The sequence below is a fragment of the Equus asinus genome, chromosome 2, assembly GCF_041296235.1.
Source record: "Equus asinus isolate D_3611 breed Donkey chromosome 2, EquAss-T2T_v2, whole genome shotgun sequence".
Lineage (NCBI taxonomy): Eukaryota > Metazoa > Chordata > Mammalia > Perissodactyla > Equidae > Equus > Equus asinus.
The window spans coordinates 47,100,379-47,119,922 of record NC_091791.1 but is presented as its reverse complement, the minus strand read 5'-3'; the positions used below and the strand labels follow the sequence as shown (position 1 = coordinate 47,119,922).

The window sequence follows — 19,544 nt, the reverse complement described above, 5'->3', positions numbered from 1 at the left end:
TCCCGCCCACTGACCGAGCAGCCAATCATCTGCCCTGGCGCGCAATCCGTGATGGATCCAAAGAGGACGGAGGGTTTGCGGTAGGGGAACGCTGAAGCGCGGCGCAGGGGAGGATGGAGGTGGCGGAGACCAAGGCGGAGACTGCTGCGTTAGAGTAAGTGTCTGTCACCAGGGGACAGCCGGACAGCCGGGGGCGGGCTGGGGCGGACCCTGTGGGCCCCCACGTACAATCGACGACCCTCTAGACCCCGTACAGCTGTTGGAATTCGACTGGGCCGTGAAGTGATCCTGACCCCAGTCCCTCAGGCTTAGGTTCCTGAGGTGACGGTTGCTTCTCCCCCGGAGGACGGCCGGTGAGGGACTGTCCGTGGCTCTTACCTACACACACGCCCCAGGGGTGTGGCCTGAAAGGCGACGGTTCAATCTGTCGCCCCTGCACATCTTTTTGCGGACCGCCCTATCCTAACAGGAGACTTTGCACCCCAGGAGACGTCCTGGAGGGGCCATTTCATTTCTGTCTCCCCTGTTCCAACACACACTCTCCCGGTGTGTTATTTGATCCTCATCCCGGCCTCCTGGTGGACCGCTTCAGCCCCTAAAGAACTCAGCTTAGACCGAGGCTTTCAGCGCGCTGTCCTGAGCGCCTTCTCAACATTCTGAGACCCTGGTCCACGGCTAGTGTTCTCTGCCTGGAGCGCTTCCCACTGCTCATCAGAGTTCTGCCCTTATTCTTCCTTTTCCCTGTATATTTCCCTCACTGCCTTCAGATCTTGACTCAAATGGTTTCTCTGCAAAGACGCTCCCTATTTAAAATGCACTCCCTTCCGCGCGCACTCCTTACTCCCCTTGCTGTGCTTATTCTTTCTCATGCCACTCATTAGCTCCATATATCCTCCATACACAGACCATTGCTGGTCCCAGGTGGCCCTTCAGTGTGTGGATACTGGTCAGGGCAAGACTCTCGGCATTAATACACACACCCACATGGGTGCATATGCACACAAGTTCTCCAGAACTAGCCCCCAAGGAGTCTGCCGTTTCCCTCCTTTCCTTTTGCCACTTAAGGACCCTGGCAGAGGTGGCAGATATCCTGGAGCCAAGAGGCCTGCAGGAGGAGGCAGAAGTGCCTGCCCAGATCCTGGCCGAGTTTGTGACGGTATGTGCAAGATGGGAGCCAGTCTGTCAGAAGCCAGGGACTGCGCCTGGGTCCTTCTACTGAGATACTGGGCAGCATTGATGGTGAGCAGACTGGAAGGTAGCCTTGTTGGCCTATAGTACAAGGAGGTAAGAATGTTCCCTGCCTCTACCCTCCCTCTAAACAGGACTCCCGAAAGAAAGACAAGCTGCTCTGTAGCCAGCTTCAGGTGGTAGACTTCCTGCAGAACTTCTTGGCTCAGGAGGACACTGCCCAGGGCCTGGACCCCTTGGCTTCTGAAGACACGAGCCGTGAGTAGGAGGGGTGGAATAGGGGCTGCCCTGAGGAGGAAGGAACTGGGATGTCAGTCAGGTCAGCTCTTTGGCTGATGGCAAGACTCAGTGCTGCAGGCAGGTGGGCTGACTTCACTGATGCCTTCATTCTTGGTGGCTCGTCTCAGGGCAGAAGGCAATTGCAGCCAAAGAGCAATGGAAGGAGCTGAAGGCCACCTACCAAGAGCATGTGGAAGCCATCACAAGTGCCCTGACTCAGGTCCTGCCCAAGGTGGAGGAGGCCCAAAGGAAGCGGGCACAGCTCCAGGAGGCCCTTGAACAACTCCAGGCCAAGGTGAACCCAGGGTGTGGGAAGGGAATGGCAGGCAGAGGGGAGGAGGGAAAGTATGAGCATGCTGGCTTAGACCCACTGGCTGCCTCCCAGAATCCAACTAGAAAAATCCGCTCCTCTCCTTGTCCCCCTTCTTTCTTTACCTGCAGAAGCAAGTGGCCGCGGAGAAACTCAGAGTAGCGCAGAAGCAGTGGCAGCTGCAACAGGTAGGTCCATCCTCGGAAAACTTCTATTCCCACCACCATGCCATTGCATGGGCTAAGTCCTCTGCCTGGAAAATCTTTATCTCGTTTCTTCCTGTGAGGCATTATAGTATAGGAACTAACTTTGGCTTGAATTTCAGCACCAGCACTTACCACTGCATGACCTTGGGTGCTCACTTGTCTGTGCTTCTATTTCTTCATCTGTGAAATAGGGAAAATATTAGCATCTACTCTATCAAGTTGTTAAGGTGATTATGTAATTAGTACAAGGGCTTAAAATAATGCCTGGCAGATAGTAAACTAAATGTTATCATCATCTTTGTTATCATCATCTAAGACCTCAGCATCTCAGGTACCATGTCTACATTCTCACTCCTGGTAGGAGAAGCATCTGCAGCATCTGGCAGAGGTTTCTGCAGAGGTGAGAGAGCGTCAGACAGGAATGAAACAGGAGCTTGAGCGGCTGTATCAGGAACTTGGAACCCTGAAGCAGGAGGCAGGGCAGGAGCGAGAAAAGCTGCAGAGGTGAGGCTGGGAGCATAGGCTGCAGACCTGGGGTGGTCCAGCCGAGATTCCCTCCCTTCACACCCACTTCCTCCTTCCAGGCACCAGACCTTCCTCCAGCTGCTCTACACCCTGCAGGGTAAGCTGCTACTCCCTGAGGCAGAGGCAGAGCTACCACAAGAGCAGGATCTTCTTGAACCTAAGTCCCAGCAGGTGACCCAGTCCCAGGAGCTCAACACTGGGGACACCATGGAGAGAGTCGGGGATGTGTCGTCCAAGGTGAATGAGAGATGGGACAGATGGGCAGGGAGGTGGAGAGAAAAGCCAAGAGATAGACCTTACTCACTGCCCATACCATGTCTCCCCAAGGCCAGTGGCCCACCACCTATTGCAGATGCAAGCTTGCCACAGCTTTCTGAGAGACAGCAGCATGGGGAAGGATCCTAGATCAGGTCAGACTCCAGCTCAGGCCCTGACGTCCCTGGACTGCAGGTATGGAAGGAGGGAGGGCCTCTGGTCTACCTGTCTCTGTATCTGAGCTCTGCTGCTCATGGAGAGGGTGGGTGGTGGGAAGGAGTAAGGAGTTTATCTTATGATTGAAGCTTAGCACCTCATGCCCATGCCAAGCGTGTCCTGGGTAACCCCTCTCTTCCTCTTCCCCACCCTCCCTGGCCCTACCCTCATTGTAGGATGAAGTGTGAATTCCTGAATACAGCCTGATTTTGACCACAACCCAGGTTGGGGCAGGCTCTGGATTCTGTTGATTAAACGTGATGGGGCTGTCTCAGTTGCTTCTTTGTCTGTTCATCTCCATGTATTGGTAGGAAGAGCCATACCATTCTCAAAGGCCAAGAACATGACAGGTGCTAGGACTGGTATGAACAAAGAGGGTGCAGATGGGGAGGGGACCCTGGCTTGGGGCCTCAGGGGTTGCTTGCCCAAATCGTTATGATGCAGACATACTGAGCTTAATTCAAGGAAGAGGAGAATGCTTTATGCAGGTGGTTAGATTTGGGAAGATGATTTTAATCACTCATCCAAATGTTTATTGAATCCCTGCTTCGTACCAGGCCCCTTGCTATGTACTGGAGCTACAGCAGTGGGCTTGTCTGATCAGTCCCTGGCCATGTGGAACATGGAACATAATGAGCATAAACAAGTCAATAAGATGCTTTCAGAGTATAGTACAACAGGGTAGCAAACTAAAAGTGTAATATGATAAAGAGCAACAGCAAGAGAATATAGAGACCCCTGTCTGTCTGTATTGACCTGTGTCTATGTGAGGTAGCATTTCTGTGTGTGTCTGTATGTTTCTCTGTTTGTTGCTTTCCATCTCGGTTCTTCTGTGTGTCTGTTCTTGGGGGTGTGGGCAGTGAGGGGCACTACTGTGTGTGAGAGGGGGATTGCATCCCTGATTGGGAGTGTGGAAACTGCTGTCTAAGAGAGGAGAGAGAGATCAGTGACAACTCTCAGAGTGGAGAACCCGTTTTCCATATGAGAAGACGACCTTCATGTTTGAGAAAGATCTAAACATCCATTTGAGAGACACTGAGGCCCTTTGTTTTTGGTGAGAGAGTGTTTCAAGGAACGTTAGTCCCTGTTCCGTCTCAGAATGGGATGCCCTCTCTCAGGTTGAGATTGAGATCCCTGTGCATGCTATGTTTGCTCTACTTTTCTGAGGTGTCCGTAGTTTTCTCTCACATTGTTCAAAGTGTGTTGGGCCCACTTTTTAGTTTTGAAATAGGACAGATATCAGAGGTCTTTGAGGGCCTGCATCACGACTGAAAGAGGGCTTCAGTGAGGATTGAGGATACTTCACTAGAGGGCACACAAATACCCAGAAAGGCTTCCTCAGTCTACCCATCCCACCGTGTCCCCCGTGGTCTCTGCTGTGGCCTTCTAGCAACCCAGCTATCCAGGCTTATCCTTCCCTCTCTTCCTGCTGGGTGAGCTTCCCTACCCCTGATTTCTTTTCTAGTCTCAGATACTCTAAAATTTTTGCAACACAAAGGAGAGAGTAAGAATGTATATATCCAGGGGCCATCCTGGTGATGTAGTGGTTAAGTTCCTGCGCTCCGCTTCGGCAGCCCGGGGTTCACCAGTGGGGATCTGGGTACAGGCCTAGCACCACTCATCAAGCCATGCTGAGGTGGCGTCTTACATAGGAGAACTAGAAGGACCTACAACTAGAATATGCAACTATGTACTGGTGCTTTGGGGAGGAAAACAAAAAATAGAATATATATATCCATCCTGGGCAAGGAGTGTGTCTATTAAGGGACACTGGGGAATGGGTTGGAATGGTGTGGAGTTTCCCTGTCTTTGCAGACATGGTGGCTGACAGAAAGTCAGCAGGGAAGGGAAGACACTCACATGGAGCCCAACAGGCTGGAGATAAAGATAACATCCTGACATAAGTCCAAGCGGCAGGGCAGAGGGAGGAGATTGGGCAAATGTACAGTAATCAAACTTAGAGGTCTGCAAAACTGCTGGGAAGCAGATTTCTTTCAAGGAGTGTGGAATGAGTCAGTCCACCCTGAGGTCAAATGGAAGGGGAGACTTCTGTATCTGTCATATTCAAATCCCCAAAATTGCCCAGTATGGCTGGAGCCTCGAGTTATCCAGAAGTTTCTTGACTGACAAGCTCAAGAATTGGGACTTGTTTTCAGATCAGCTTTCAGCTATTCTCAGCCCCCTCTTAGGCACCCCTACAGACTATCTTGTTCACTGATAGTTGCAGGAGGTAGATGTGTGCAGGGAGGGAACCTCCCTCTGGGAAAATGTGGTCTCTTGCACAGAGATGTGGAGACTTAGGAGTCCACAGTGACTTCTGAAAAGGCCCAGCTTCTGCCAAAGATTTTCTCTTCCTCTTTTCGATCCAAAGGAGGGACAGACACAGAAACCAGTGGGGAGGGATGGGGACTTCACTTGATTGTTAGCACAATCAAGAGAGTGTTACTCTACCTTGACCAGAAAGGGTCTTCTTGATAAAATGAAGATTATGCTTGCTCCATTAAGCTAATAGGAAAACTTGCTTTCTCTATTCTCTGTAAGAATAATATTTCACAAAATATTTCACATTTTCTAGGTATTGTCATTTTTCTAGGAATTTTTGATTTCTGATTTTTTAAGTTTATTGATATGAAGTTGTCATATCTTTTTTATCCTTTAAAATCATATGTTTTTTATCCTTTATCCTGTTTTAGGATTGCCTAATGTCATATTCCTGAAATTTTCTTTGTGCCTTGTATAATATTTTTCCTTGATCCATCTTTTCAGATGTTCATTCATTTTCAAATATTCAAAGATTGGCTTTTGTGATCCGCTATTGTATGTTTGTTCTGGTTCATTGATTTGTAGTCTTATCTTGATCATTTCCTACCTTCTGTTTTTAGATGGAGAAGATGTACTTCTTTTGTACACTCTTTATTTTTATCACGTTAAACTTGTGTATTTGGATCTTTGTTTTCTCAAATAAACTTTTAAGGCTATAAATTTCTTCTGGCTTCCTCTAAGTATTTTCACAATCATTCAATTCATAGAATTTTCTGTTTTCCGTTATAATTATTTCTTTGATTCATGAGTTCTTTAGAAAAATAATTTTGAAATTTTCTACTGTATGTTTCTGGGAGGATAATCTAAGTTTATTCCAATTTGGTCAGAAATGTCATCTATACAATAAAAGCTTTGAAATTTGGTAAGGGATTTTTTTTAATGTTTCATGTGGATTTGAAAAGAATGTCTGCTTTGGAACTGTTCTGTGTAATGTTTTCTATATGTCTGTTAGATTATGATGTTATTTTTTTCAGTTTCTATCTTCTATATACTTAATTTTTTGTTTTCTGAGTATCATCTGAGAGAGGTGCGTTCCAGTCTCCAAATATGATAGTGGATTTATTTCTCTTAATAATTCTGTTGAATTTTGCTTTACATGCTCTGTGGCTATTTTATTAACTTCCTTACGAGTTTACACTTACTATATCTTTCCTCTAAACTGAACTTTTACTATTATGTAGTGGGTTTCTTCATTTTTGTGCTAGTGTTTTTCAGTCTTGAAGTCTAATAGTTTTAATGTAACTTTGCCAACTATCTTTTGTTTCTCCTTTGCCTGATTTGTCTTTCCTACAGTCTTTTGAGTTTCGACCTTTGTTTATCCTTGTTTATCACTTGCATACCACATTTAAAGGGCTGTTTTTGGAAATGCAGTTTCATAATCTTTAAGATTTTGTATTTTTTATTCCCTCTCCCTTGTTTTTTAGTTTATTCCTTTCTTGCCTTTTGGTTTTATTTATTTTTTATCTTTTTGTTTTCATTCCTCTTACCTTTTTTCTTGTTTGGAAACTCTTCACTGTTTATTTTCCCAGTTTAGTTTTCATAGTTAATAAAGTCTAAAGTTAAGACTAAAGAATCTGATACTTTCCTTAAACAAGTAATGAAGCTTAGAAGGCTTTACCATTGATGGATCATCCCACTCTTAAGTAATAAGGTATTTTTGTCCAGTTTGTTACTTCTAGCCAGGTTTTGTTTTCACAAATTAGACATTATTGTTTTATAGTCAATGTTTTATTTATAGTTCCTTATGATTTTTTGCCTACTTAATTTTGATATGTCAGAGCTTTCATATGGGATAATTTCCCCATCTGAATCAGAATTTCGTTAGTTAAGATCTGCAGGCTGTGTAATACTTTAGTTTTTCTTAGTATGAAATAGTTTTGTTTCATTCTCATTCTTGAAAGATACTTTCTAGAGAATACTTAGTAGACAGCTACTTTCCCTTAAAACATTGAAGATAATTTCCCATGCTAATCTGGCTTTCATTGTTGTTGATGAGAAGTGAGCTGCCAGTTTAAAAGCTCTTTCTATACATCTTCTTTTACTCACTGGCTACTTAAAAAATCCTCTATCTTTGGTACTCTATAGTTTTACTATGTTATAAATAATTTGGGATTCTGGTTTGTTTATTTATTCATTCATTCTCCTTGCCGTTAGTTGGACTTTCTAAATCTGAAATTGCTGGTCTTTCAACAATTCTGGAGTATTTTCAGCCTTATCTTTTTAAAAAGTACTCTTACTTCTTCTGTATTAAATTCTTCTGAGACACCAATTAGACATCAATTAGATTTTCTAACTTTGTTCTTCATGTTACATAAACTTTGTTTTATGTTTACCATTTTTTTCCTGTAGAATGCATTTAGATAACTTTCCTTAAATCTATTTTATTAACTGTATGTTGCCAATGTATTGTTTAATCATTAGTTTCTTAATTTTTGTTTTTCATTTCTAGCAGTTATATTAGACCCTAATCTACTTTATTTGGATTTTTTTTTGTTATTCTGGCTCATGTTTTGAGCTTATCTTTTATTACCTTAAACATAACATACTTAGGCTTTTTATCATCTGTGTTGGAAAGGTTCAATTTACGTCTTTGTGGGCCAGTACGTTTTGCCTATATCACACACCTCCTATTTCTTTCTTTGTTTTGTGTAGTTTTACCATGAGCTGTCCAATTTTCCTGAACTTTATCTTTGGGGATACTTTGTGGCCTGTTATTAAATTGAGAGAATTTGTGTTTACTTCTGTCAATAGGTTGTAGATACTACCAATATAACATTTAGGAAAATTTAGAAATACATATATATTTTTAATGTTCTTTATGTCCATATACACTTGTATTTTTCATTCTTGCTGTTTGAAGATTCTCTCCTTTTCATTAGTATTTCCCAAAGGTTTTTTTTTTTTCATTTTAATTTGTCTTTCAAAAGCACAAGCTTTTGCCATATTTTCTTTAATACTGCTTTGTTGTCTTTTCATTGTGTTCCTATCCAAGATACCATCCTATAATTCTTTATTGGGTATCTTCTATTTTTGTGTGACTTATTCCTGCCACGAAAATATTCTTAGCACCTGGATAGTTTCAGCACCTTCTCCTATCTTTACAATTTTGAAATTTGTAAAACTAAAGCTTCACTTCAAATAGTCTACCCTGCCATGAAAAGAAAACTGTCATCCTGTTTTAGAATCTTTCTGTGGTTAATACACCCCATTCTTGTCTTGGAGAGTTTATGCACCTTCTGGTATTTCACTATTTTTATGTCTCCTGTTTGGGCCAAATATGTATAAGTTTTTAAATACAGACAGACTGTGAAATTAGGTAAACTAATTTCATTATTGTTCCCCACCCATATTTAAATGACCCTTTTGATACTTCAAACACTGGGCTGTGAAGAATTTAGTATTTGATTTTTGATACACTTTGCTCTTCGCTCTTGAAACCCTGAATAACCTAGGTATTAAGCCTGAGAACTGGAGTCTCAGGAATCAACATCTTTTATGTTTATTTTGAGGCCTTTTTAAACTGGCGTTTTTGGGGGGTATAAATTCTTCTATTTATGTTGTTAAATTGAATTTAGATAACTGTTGACATGGTTATGAAAAAAGGAAACCTTGTTAATCTTTATGGAGCTCTGTAATATGCAAAAATTAGATTTTGGATGCCATGTTCGCGTACATTTCTAAATTTTAGGTTGTCAGATAGACTTTAGGAAGCACACTTACACAAGGCATGCCTAATTCATTTCATCATGCATTTCATAGTGATTATACTCGAGTGTAGGAGTTGATAATCGTTTAAATGGGTTTATTACTCTGTATCTAAAACCATATTTTGAGATAGGAAAAAGAAGGGGAAAATCCAGAGTTATGCTTTCAGAAGATAACAGGACTATTGGAAATAAGAGATTGTCAGATATAAACATTATAAAAGAAATAAACCATAAAAATATATATAATCTAGTGCACAAATATTTGTTCTGTTTATAAATATTATAAAAAATCATAAGAAAAACAAATGTGAATTGGAGTGATTAAAATAGGGTTTGTTTTATAAAAGAATGAGTAAGTCTTTAAAATATCCTATATATTCTCCATGTTATGAAATTATATTGCAAAAACTTTGGGTCTGATCTTAATAACCAATCATAACCAGCAAGCCAGTCAATTTTATTAATTAAAATACTAGTGAAGAAAGTACATATATTAAATTTTCAACCTTTTCTTATAACTTAGTGGACAAGAAGTTAGGCTTTGGGAAAATTTCTCTTTAGCGACACAGGCCTGTCCACAGTCTCCATGTAGGTAAGGCCTGGATTACCCTGACCAGATATTCTAGAAATAAAAGAGGAAATAATTTGTTTACTGAAGTTTAGCATTATCTCTGGTGGTTTCATGTGGTTCACCATGAAGGTAATGGACTCATTGGGGAAGATATGCTGGTTTCTTTTTTGAAAACTCTACTCTTGATGATGATTCAAATGCCTGACTTTGTTCCAGTGTGCCATTTTCAGCATGAGAAGGAAATAAGGGGAAAAGGAAAAAATGGTAAATTCAGTAGAGGACTTCAATTATTGAAATATATTTATCTTGTGTGTGTGTGTTTATATATATACACATACATATAACATACACACATACAAACATAAAATTGGCAGGGAGAATTTAGATTAGATGGAGGAAGTGAGAGTGACTGCATGATGGATATTGGGTTTCTGTTTTCGGATGAAGATCCTGTCATTAACCATTTGTTCTCCTAATCCCTCTGTCCAGGAATCTTTGCATCCACAATTGAACATACCCCAGTGCCTTCATTCTTTAAAAGTACTTAGTAAGTGTTCATTGGATCATATTCAGGGGAGATTTCCTAAAGAGGTGCCTCTTGAACTCAAGTTCCAACAAATGAAATTATCCAGAGGCAGATTTCATCATTTATTGTTGGCTATGTGCTGAACATGAGTTCTGAGAATTAAAAGAAAAAGAAGGTGATAAAGACAATCTGAGTTTAAATTTGGAGACAGGAAGGAAAAATCTATTGAAGACTAATTCTAGCAAAAAATAATGTTTGTCATTGTTAAGGACTAAGAATTGGAATGTTTTGGCAGCGCCAAAGATAATCATATGTACTAGATGGAAGGAACATCATAAGTGAAGTACAGGAATTGAGAAACTGGTGATTTCAGGAATGCAAGTGGCCAAGCAGAGCTTGGAGCCTGGGTTATAAGGGACAAAATGGGAGTAGTGAGTTCATGAGGGCCTTTTACCTTTACCCTGATGGCTATAGGAAGTCAAAGCCTTCACCTAGAAGTCAAGGAAACCTATTTGAAACAGTTTCTTTTATACTTTGGCAAGAAATTTCCAAGTACATTTTAAATCTATTAAAATACAACTCTCAGGGAATTCACACTGTTAGTGAGTACATTTATGAATTCTGGGCAGAATGCACATTTAGAAAGCAGTGCAAATACTTCCATCCTCCTGAGGTAAACACATCTCCCTGAGTAACCATTGCTTATTATTGGGACTTGCTATAATGACAGCAGCTAGAAAGCTGAAATCCATTTAGGCAGTTAGAGATCATAGTAAGGCAACATTGGAGTGGCGTTCTATTTTAGAATGTTACTGCTGAAAAATATGCAGAATACAGTAATCGTAATTATGAACAGCTGCATATTATACCCACCAAAACAATCACTAAAGCAGTTCAGTGATGCTAGTATTCCTGTAGGTGACAGTTACCAATCAAAAAAAGTGCACACCAATTAGAAACTGATGAACCAGCTATCCCACAGCTCAGTGCTTTCTGCTACATTTGTCACTGAAGGCTTGGCACTTTCAGAGAACATTGGAAAGCCTTTCAGCAATACGGAATCGCTCATTGCACCTGAGTAATATTCTACTTAGCAAAGTTTAGGGACTAACAATTGAGAATAGAAGGGGAAAAAAACCCTCATAATGTACATTGTTTCTATTAGAGAATAGTGACATTCTTCACATCAATTAGCAAAATGAGTATGGTATTCAAACAGTACCCTATGACTACCATAACGACTTTAATTTTAATAATTATCTTGAACAATATTCAGAGATTACTGGAATGTAAAGATAAGAGGAGCTTTACATTAGGTGCCAGTGTCACCTTTGGCACTAGCAACAGGCTTATTCTTTTGAAAAGGAATATGACAAATCTTACCTGGTTAAAAAAAAGTTTGGTTGGTGTCATAAGAGATTTTCTATTTTACCTCTTCAACCTTATCTCTACCTCAATCTCAGGAATTTTCAGGAACTAATTCACTAACTAAATTTAACTTTTGGTGGTGGTGGTGGTGATCTGAAGGAGTAGAAGTAGTGAAAAGAATGTTATTTTTGTAAAACAATAAGGAAGGGCTAGTAGATATTCAGGTAAGTCTAATAATCATTATATATTGTATATCTTTTGTATAGGAAAAAAACTAAAACTGGAATTCTGTGTGCCTCAAGGCAAAACTTTTATATCTAAATAATGGAGAATTTCTGGTCTTTTGGATACTACAAACAACGTTATTGGTATGAGTCACGGTACCTGTAATTTAGCAGTCACACTGTCTAGCTCATAGAGGTAGCACAGTCTGGCAGATCAGAGTCAAGATTTATTTACAAGGTTCACAATTTCTCTCAAATTTCTTGCCTTGTTTGTTTTTCTAAAAGTTTGTGTGTGTGTGTGCACATAGCCAATGTATTCATATAAGATGTGCTATTTTATATTTGAAAGTAAGTTGTTAACATAGATTCAGAATTGTACTAACGCTGTTAACTTTTTCTGTCAGTATTCATACAGCATTCACTCAATAAACATTTCTGAGCACCTGTGTGCTAGGTGCTATTCTATTTCTTTTATTAAAATATATTTGACATATAACATTGTGTGATTTTAAGGTACACATGTTAATTTTATACATTTATGCATTGTAATGTGATTGTCATTGTAGCATTAATTAGCATCTCTCTCACATTACATAATTATCATTTCTTTCTAGAGGTTAGAATTATTAATTTCTAGTCTTTTAGCAAGTTTGATGACTATAATACAATTCTTGTTGTCCATATTCCCTATAATGTACATTAGATCTCTAGGGCTTATTTACTACTCATTGCAAGTTTGTACCCTTCAATAACATCTGTCCTATTTCCCCACCCCCTATCCCTTGGTAACCACCATTCTACTCTCTCTTTTGAGTTTGGCTTTTTTAGTTTCCACATATAAGTGATACCATATATAGTACTTCTGTTTCTTGGTCTGACATCTCTCACTCAGCATAATGTGCTCAAGCTCCATCCCTGTTGTCGCAAATGGCAGGCTGCCCTTCTTTTTATGGGTGAATACACACACACACACACATCTTCTTTATCTGTTCATCCATTGATAGGCACTTAGGTTATTTCCGTATCTTGGCTATTGTGAATAATGCTGTAATAGACATGGACGTGCACATATCTCTTCAATATCCTGTTTTCATTTTCCTTCAGTATATATCCAGAAATGAAATTGCTGGATTATATGGTAGATCTATTTTTCATTTTTTGAGGAACCTCCATATTGTTTTACATATTGGCCGAACCAGTTTACATGTCCACCAACAGTGTACAAGGGTTCCTTTTTCTCCACATCTTTGCCAACGCTTATTATATCTTTTCTTCTTGGTGATAGCCATTCTAACAGTTGTGAGATGAATCTGCATTGTGGTTTTGATTTGTATTTCCCTGATGATTAGTGATGTTGAGCATCTTTTCATGTACCTGTTACTTTTGGATTTCCTTTTTGGAGAAATGTTTATTTAGTTCCTCTGCCCATTTTTTAAATCAGATTGTTTGGTTTTTTGTTATTGAGTTGTGTGAGTTCTTTTTATATTTTGGATATTAACCCATTATTGGATATGTGGTTTGCAAAAATTTTCTCCCATTCTGTAGGATGCCTATTTTGTTAATTGTTTCTTTTGCTGTGCAGAAGCTGTTAAGTTTGATGTAGTCCCATTTGTTGATTTTTGCTTTTGTTGTTTGTGCTTTTGGTGTCATATTCAAATAATCATTGCCAAGTCCAATGTTAAGAAGATTTTTCCTACATTTGCCTCTAGGAATTTTATGGTATCAGGTCTTCTTATGTTTAAGTCTTTGATCCATTTTGAGTAAATTTTTGTGAATGGTGTGAGATAGGGGTCCAATTTTATTGTCCTGCATATGTTTATCCAAGAACATATCCATATATGTTTTTGGCTCCCTTGTTGAATATTAGTTGACCGTATACGCTGGGGTTTAATTCTGGACTGTCTGTTCTGTTTGATTGGTCTATGTGTTGGTTTTTATGCCAGTCCCATACAGTCATGCATTGCTTAACAATGGGGATATGGGCTGAGAAATGTGTTGTTAGGTGATTTCATCATTGTGTGAACATCATAGAGTGTATTTACACAAACCTAGGTGGTATAGCCTACTACACACCTAGGCTATGTGGTGCTAATCTTATGGGAGCACTGTTATATGTACCACTCGTTGTTGACCAAAACATCATTATACAGTGCATGACTGTTATTATTTTTATTACTATAGCTTTGTAATATAGTTTGAAATCAGGAAGTGTGATACCTCCAGCTTTGTTCTTCTTCAGGATGGCTTTGGCTATTCAGGGTCTTTTATGGTTCCATACAAATTTTAGGATTGTTTTTTCTATTTCAGTGAAGTATGCCTCTGGAATTTTGGTGGTGATTACATTGAATTTATAGATGGCTTTGGGTAGTACTGACATTATAACGATATTAATTCTTCTGTCCTGTGAATGTGGGATGTCTTTCCATTTGTTTGTATCTTCAAGTTCTTTCAGCAAAGTCTTATATTTTTCATTCTACAGATCTTTCACTTCTTTGATTAAATCTATTCCCAGCTATTTTATTGTTTTTGATGCTATTGTGAATGGGATAGTTTTCTTTCTTTATTTTTGAAATGTTTCATCATTAGTGTATAGAAATGCAACTGCTTTATGTCGATTTTATATCCTCTAACTTTACTGAAAATTCCAACAGCTTTTCGTTGAGACTTTGGGATTTTGTATATACAAAATCATGTCATCTGCAAATAGTGGCAATTTTACTTCTTTCTTTCCAATTTGGATGCCTTTTATTTTTTTGTCTTACCTATTGCTCTAGCTAGGACTTCCAATACCATACTGAATAAGGGTAGTAAGAGTGGGCATCCTTATTTTGTTCCTGATCTTAGAGGAAAAGCTTTCAGTTTTTCTCTGTTGAGTATAATGTTAGCTATGCATTTGTTACATATGGCCTTTATTATGTTGAGGTATGTTTCTTTTACACCGAGTCTCTTGAGGGTTTTTATCATGAAAAGGTGTTGTATTTTCTGCATCTATTGCAATGATCATGTGATTTTTAATCTTTTGTTGTTGGCATGTAATTGTTCATAGTAGTCTCTTAGGATCCTATGTATTCCTGTAATATCAGTTGTAATGTCTCCTCTTTTATTTCTAATTTTATTTATTTGAGTCTTCTTTTTTTCCTAGTCCTGCTAAAGTTTTGTCAATTTGGTTTAACTTTTTGAGAAAACAGCTTTGTTTCATTGATTTTTTTTCCCCATTGTTTTTCTAGTCTTTATTGCATTTATTGCTGCTATGATCATTATTATTTCCTTCCTTCTGCTAAGTTTCGGCTGAATTTGTTTTTCTCTAGTTCCTTTAGGTGTAAAGTTAGGTTGTTTATTTGAGATCTTTCTAATTTCTTAATATATGCATTTATTGCTGTGAACTTTCCACTCAGATGTGCTTTTGTGGGAATTGATATGGTATATTTCCATTTTCCTTTGTTTCAAGATAGTTTTTGATTTCCCTTTTGATTTCTTATTTGACTCAATGGTTGTTCAAAAGCATCTTGTTTACTTTCCACATATTTGTAGATTCTCCTGCTTTCCTCTTGTTGATTTCTAGTTTCATACCATTGTGGTCAGAAAAGATAGTTGGTACGATTTCAGTCTTCTTAAATTTGTCAAGGCTTGTTTTGAGTTCTATCATATGATCTATCCTATAGACTGTTCCATGTGTGCTTGAAATGAATATGTATTCTGCTGCTGTTGGATGAAATGTTCCACATATGTTGTTAAGTCCTTTGGTCTAAAGTATGGTTCGGTGCCTATGTTTCTTTATCCATTTTATGTCTGGATGATCTAACCATTGCTGACAGTGGGGTATTGAAGCACCCTACTATTTTTGTACTATTGTCTATTTATCCCTTCAGGTCTGTTGGCATTTGCTTAATATGTTTAGGTGCTCCAATGTGGAGTGCATATGTATTTATGATTATTATATCTTCTTGATTTATTGACCCCTTTATTATTATGTAATGATCTTCTTTGACTCTTGTTAACATTTTTGGCTTGAAGTCTATTTTGTCTGATATAAGGATCCTGGCTTTCTTTTGATTTACACGGGCATGGAGTATTTTCTTCCATCCCTTCACTTTGGTCTTATGTGTGTCTTTAGAGCAGAAATGATTCTCCTATAGGCAGCATATAGTTGGATCTTGTTTTTTTAATCCATCCAACCACTTTATGCCTTTGATTGAAGAATTCAATCCATTAACATTTAGAGTGATTATTGAGATGTAAGGACTTACTACTGCCATCTTACTGTTTATTTTCTGGTTGTTTTGTGTCTCTATTGTTATTTTTTCCCTCTGTTTCTGGCTACCTTTGTAAATTGGTGGTTTTCGTTGGCAGTATGCTCAATGTTCCCTTTCTTTAATATTTTGTGAATCTATTCTAGATTTTTGCTTTGTGGTTACCATAAGGCTTACATAAAACATCTTGTAGATAAAATAGTTAATTTTATGCTGAAAGCAACTTATCTTTGTTCCCCTATAAAGGCTTTACCGTTTCACTCCTCCTCTTTTATGTTTTTTTTTTTGAGGTATAATTGACATATAACATATTAGTTTCAGGTGTATGACATGATTCAACATTTGTGTATATTGCAAAACGATCACCGCAATAAGTCTAGTTGGCTCATCTAGTCTCAATCACCATACATAGTTACAAATTTTTTTTTCTCTTGTGATGAGGGCTTTTAAGATCTACTCTCAGCAACTGTAAAATGTGCAATACAGTATTGTTAACTATATTTTGTGTTTTTATGTTTTGTTTCTTTTTTTTTTTTGAGGAAGATTAGTCCTGAGCTAATATCTGGCACCAATCCTCCTCTTTTTGCTGAGGAAGACTGGCCCTGAGCTAACATCCATGCTTATCTTCCTCTACTTTATATGTGGCACGTCTGCCACAGCATAGCTTGACAAGCAGTGTGTAGGTCCACACCCAGGATCCAAACTGGCAAACCCTGGGCCGCTGAAGCAGAGTGTGTGAACTTAACTGCTGTGCCACTGGGCTGGCCCCTACGTTTTTATGTTTTTAATGTCACAGTTTACCTCTTTTTATGCTGTGAATTTGTTAACAAATTACAGTAGCTATAGTTATTTTTAATACTCTTTTCCTTTAACCTTTATAATATAGTTAAATGGTTAAAATACCATTCTAATATAGAGTCACAGTTTTCTAATTCTGACTATTTTCCCTGTACCAGAGGGTTCTGTACTTTTATATGTTTTTGTGTCACTTATTAGCATCTTTTCATTTCAGCTTGAAGACGTCCTTTCAGTATTTCTTGCAAAGCAGGTCTAATGGTGGTAAACTCTCTTAGCTTTTGTTTGCCTGGGAAAGCCTTTATTTTTCATTTATATGTGAAGGATAGCTTTGCCAGATAAAATATTCTTGGCTGGCAGTTTTTAATCCTTCAACACTTCGAATATGTCATTCCACTCTCTCCTGCCCTCTAGAGTTTTTGCAGAGAAATCGGCTGATAGCCTAATGGGGGTTCCTTTGTAGGTTACTTTCTTTTTTTCCCTGGCTGCATTTAAGATTCTTTCTTTATCACTGCTTTTTGACAGTTTCATTATAATGTGTCTTGGAAAAGGTCTTTTGCGTTGAGATAATAGGATGTTCTAAGAGCCTTGTAGACTTGCATGTCCAATTCCTTCCCCAGATTTGGGCAGTGCTCAGCTATAATTTCTTTAAATAAACTCTTTGCCTTCTTCTCCCTCTGGTACACCAATTATTCTTATATATGCCTTTCTAGTTGAAACCAATAGGTCTTGTAGGGTTTCTTCACTATTTTAAAATCTTAGTTCTCTCACCTGTTCTAACTGAATTATATCTATATTCCTATTTTCCAAGTCAGTTATTTTTTCTTCTCTCTGGTCTGTTCTGTTACAGATGTTTTCTATTGCATTCTTCATCTCATTCATTGAATTATTCAGTTCTCTTTTATAATTTCAGTCTCTTTGGTAAAGAACTCCTATTCCTTAATTTTAATTCCTCAGTTCATTGAATTGCCTTTCTAAGTCTTCTTGTAGATCACTGAATTTCTTCATAACAGCTATTTTGAATTGTCAGTTAGACCTCAGTATTCCATGCCTTTGGGTTCAGTTGCTGGAATTATCATTTTCTTTTTTTATGTCATATTTCCTTGATTTTTTGTAGTGTTTGAGGATATGCAATTCTACTTTCACATTTGAAGTAGCAGTCCCCTTCTTTAACTAAGGTTTTATGTTTACTTTGGATCTTACAATTCAAGAGACTAGCTATTAGAAATGTCTTTTTTATTCCGGTTGGTGGCACTAGAGCTGAACTTTGTGGTTTCTCCTACAGGAGCTGGATTTTGAGGACTCCCTCAAGAGTGGCACAAGAGTTGGCAGCAGAGTAGAGGGAGGTGTGGGCTTAGCATCTCGGGTATGGGGATGCTCATGGGTCCAGTGGGGAGATCCTCGAGCAGGGTACACCCAGAGGTCTGTGGGCAAGTCTCCTATTGAAGTCCTGAAGCAGGCAGGAAGAAACATGTTCCTTCAGTTCACTTTACTATTTTGATCTGCCTCCTTTCCTTTCCTCTCCCTCCCCCAAGTCATGGAAGTCCTTCCTCAGAAATCCAGGTGCTGCTGGAGAGAAACAAGTCTCCTGCTGCAACCCACACAACTGATGCTGACATCACTCTTGTAATAATTGTTGGAATTATTTTGGCCTTTGCATTACACTTTATAAATCTCCAGAAACTTGCTTCCCAATAATTAGGATGTAATTTAAAGGAAATATCTTTGTTAAATGACTTTTCCATAGAGTAGTATTTTCTATTAGATGTTATAATATTTAATTTTAGTTTGGAAACTTAGATTATACAGCTGTTTGATGTATTTTGGTTTTTCTAGCTAAGTATCTCTAGTGTCAAATATTTTTTAAAACGTGCATTTACATATATTCTAAACTGTGAAGTCAGGCATCATTCTCTCATTATAATTTAATTTATTTTGTGTTATTTTTTAAGGAATCATTTATTTCAATCATGAAGACACCTGGAAACTACGGGAAACTCATCTCACTTTGTTGTAGTACTGATTGCTATCAAAGGTTTGCAGTTTTTTACCTGAGTGTCCTGTTTATTTGTGAAGAAGCTAAATGACAGCCTGGTTCATTTTTGAATTTTGTACGAGGAGTAGAGTTCACATGTAGTGCTAACTTAGAATTCAAGAGATATTTTCTTCTTGGATGTTTGTCTTATTTTGACAATATTAAAGTTTTGTTATGAACAGTGTATTTGTTTTGTTTAATCTCAGTTGAAGTCTATCAAATATTTCCTTTATGGTTGAGTATATAAAATTATGTATAATATAAAATATAGAGAAATTGAAAATCTAGTGTCTTCCTCTAGACATCACTGTCCTCACAGAAGTATGTCTGCTTGGCAGAAATTTGCATAAAGCATTTCCATCCTTGTAACAAATCCTCCACAGATTTCCATAAAGTTTCATATTTTAGTCCTTGGCCCTTGATTTACAACTCTTCTAACCCCCTGAGGCATTTTCTATTAACATATAATATCTTTCTTTCATTGACCAACTCTCTCGATGAATTTACTCTTCTTGTGCTATTGAATAAGAAATCATACTCCTAGTATTGCTCTTACTTTGTTAAGCAGTGGTTGCTTGCTTCTTTAATGATGGTTTTTACTGATCAGCCCATATCTAACAAAACAAAGAGAAAACTGAACTTACTAATTCTCTTTAGTTTTTTCACCTATGTTATCCTAAGTATATCTGGCATGAGAATAGCCTTGTGAAGGCAATCAGACACTCTGTGAACATTGCATTTCCCTTCAAGAAATGGTCTTTCAAAAA

General features: G+C 38.5%; 1 protein-coding gene across 1 annotated transcript; it reads left to right on the top strand.

Annotated features, from left to right (window-relative positions):
* Positions 1 to 19,063, top strand: ZWINT (ZW10 interacting kinetochore protein). The gene is made up of 9 exons (XM_014861137.3): positions 1 to 154; positions 1,066 to 1,156; positions 1,323 to 1,446; positions 1,596 to 1,762; positions 1,909 to 1,965; positions 2,345 to 2,487; positions 2,568 to 2,745; positions 2,836 to 2,958; positions 18,695 to 19,063. Exons 1-8 carry the CDS (start codon positions 114 to 116, stop codon positions 2,911 to 2,913), a joined length of 879 nt encoding a protein of 292 aa, XP_014716623.2. The 5' UTR covers positions 1 to 113; the 3' UTR covers positions 2,914 to 2,958; positions 18,695 to 19,063.
* The last annotated feature ends 481 nt before the right edge of the window (positions 19,064 to 19,544 follow it).

Excerpts from the sequence above, each read along its gene's own strand:
- ZWINT (XM_014861137.3), top strand. The coding sequence starts at position 114 with ATGGAGGTGGCGGAGACCAAGGCGGAGACTGCTGCGTTAGA. Across the intron at positions 1,447-1,595 it reads GGCTTCTGAAGACACGAGCC|GGCAGAAGGCAATTGCAGCC; the intron begins GTGAGTAGGAGG and ends GGCTCGTCTCAG. Across the intron at positions 2,746-2,835 it reads TCGGGGATGTGTCGTCCAAG|GCCAGTGGCCCACCACCTAT; the intron begins GTGAATGAGAGA and ends TGTCTCCCCAAG.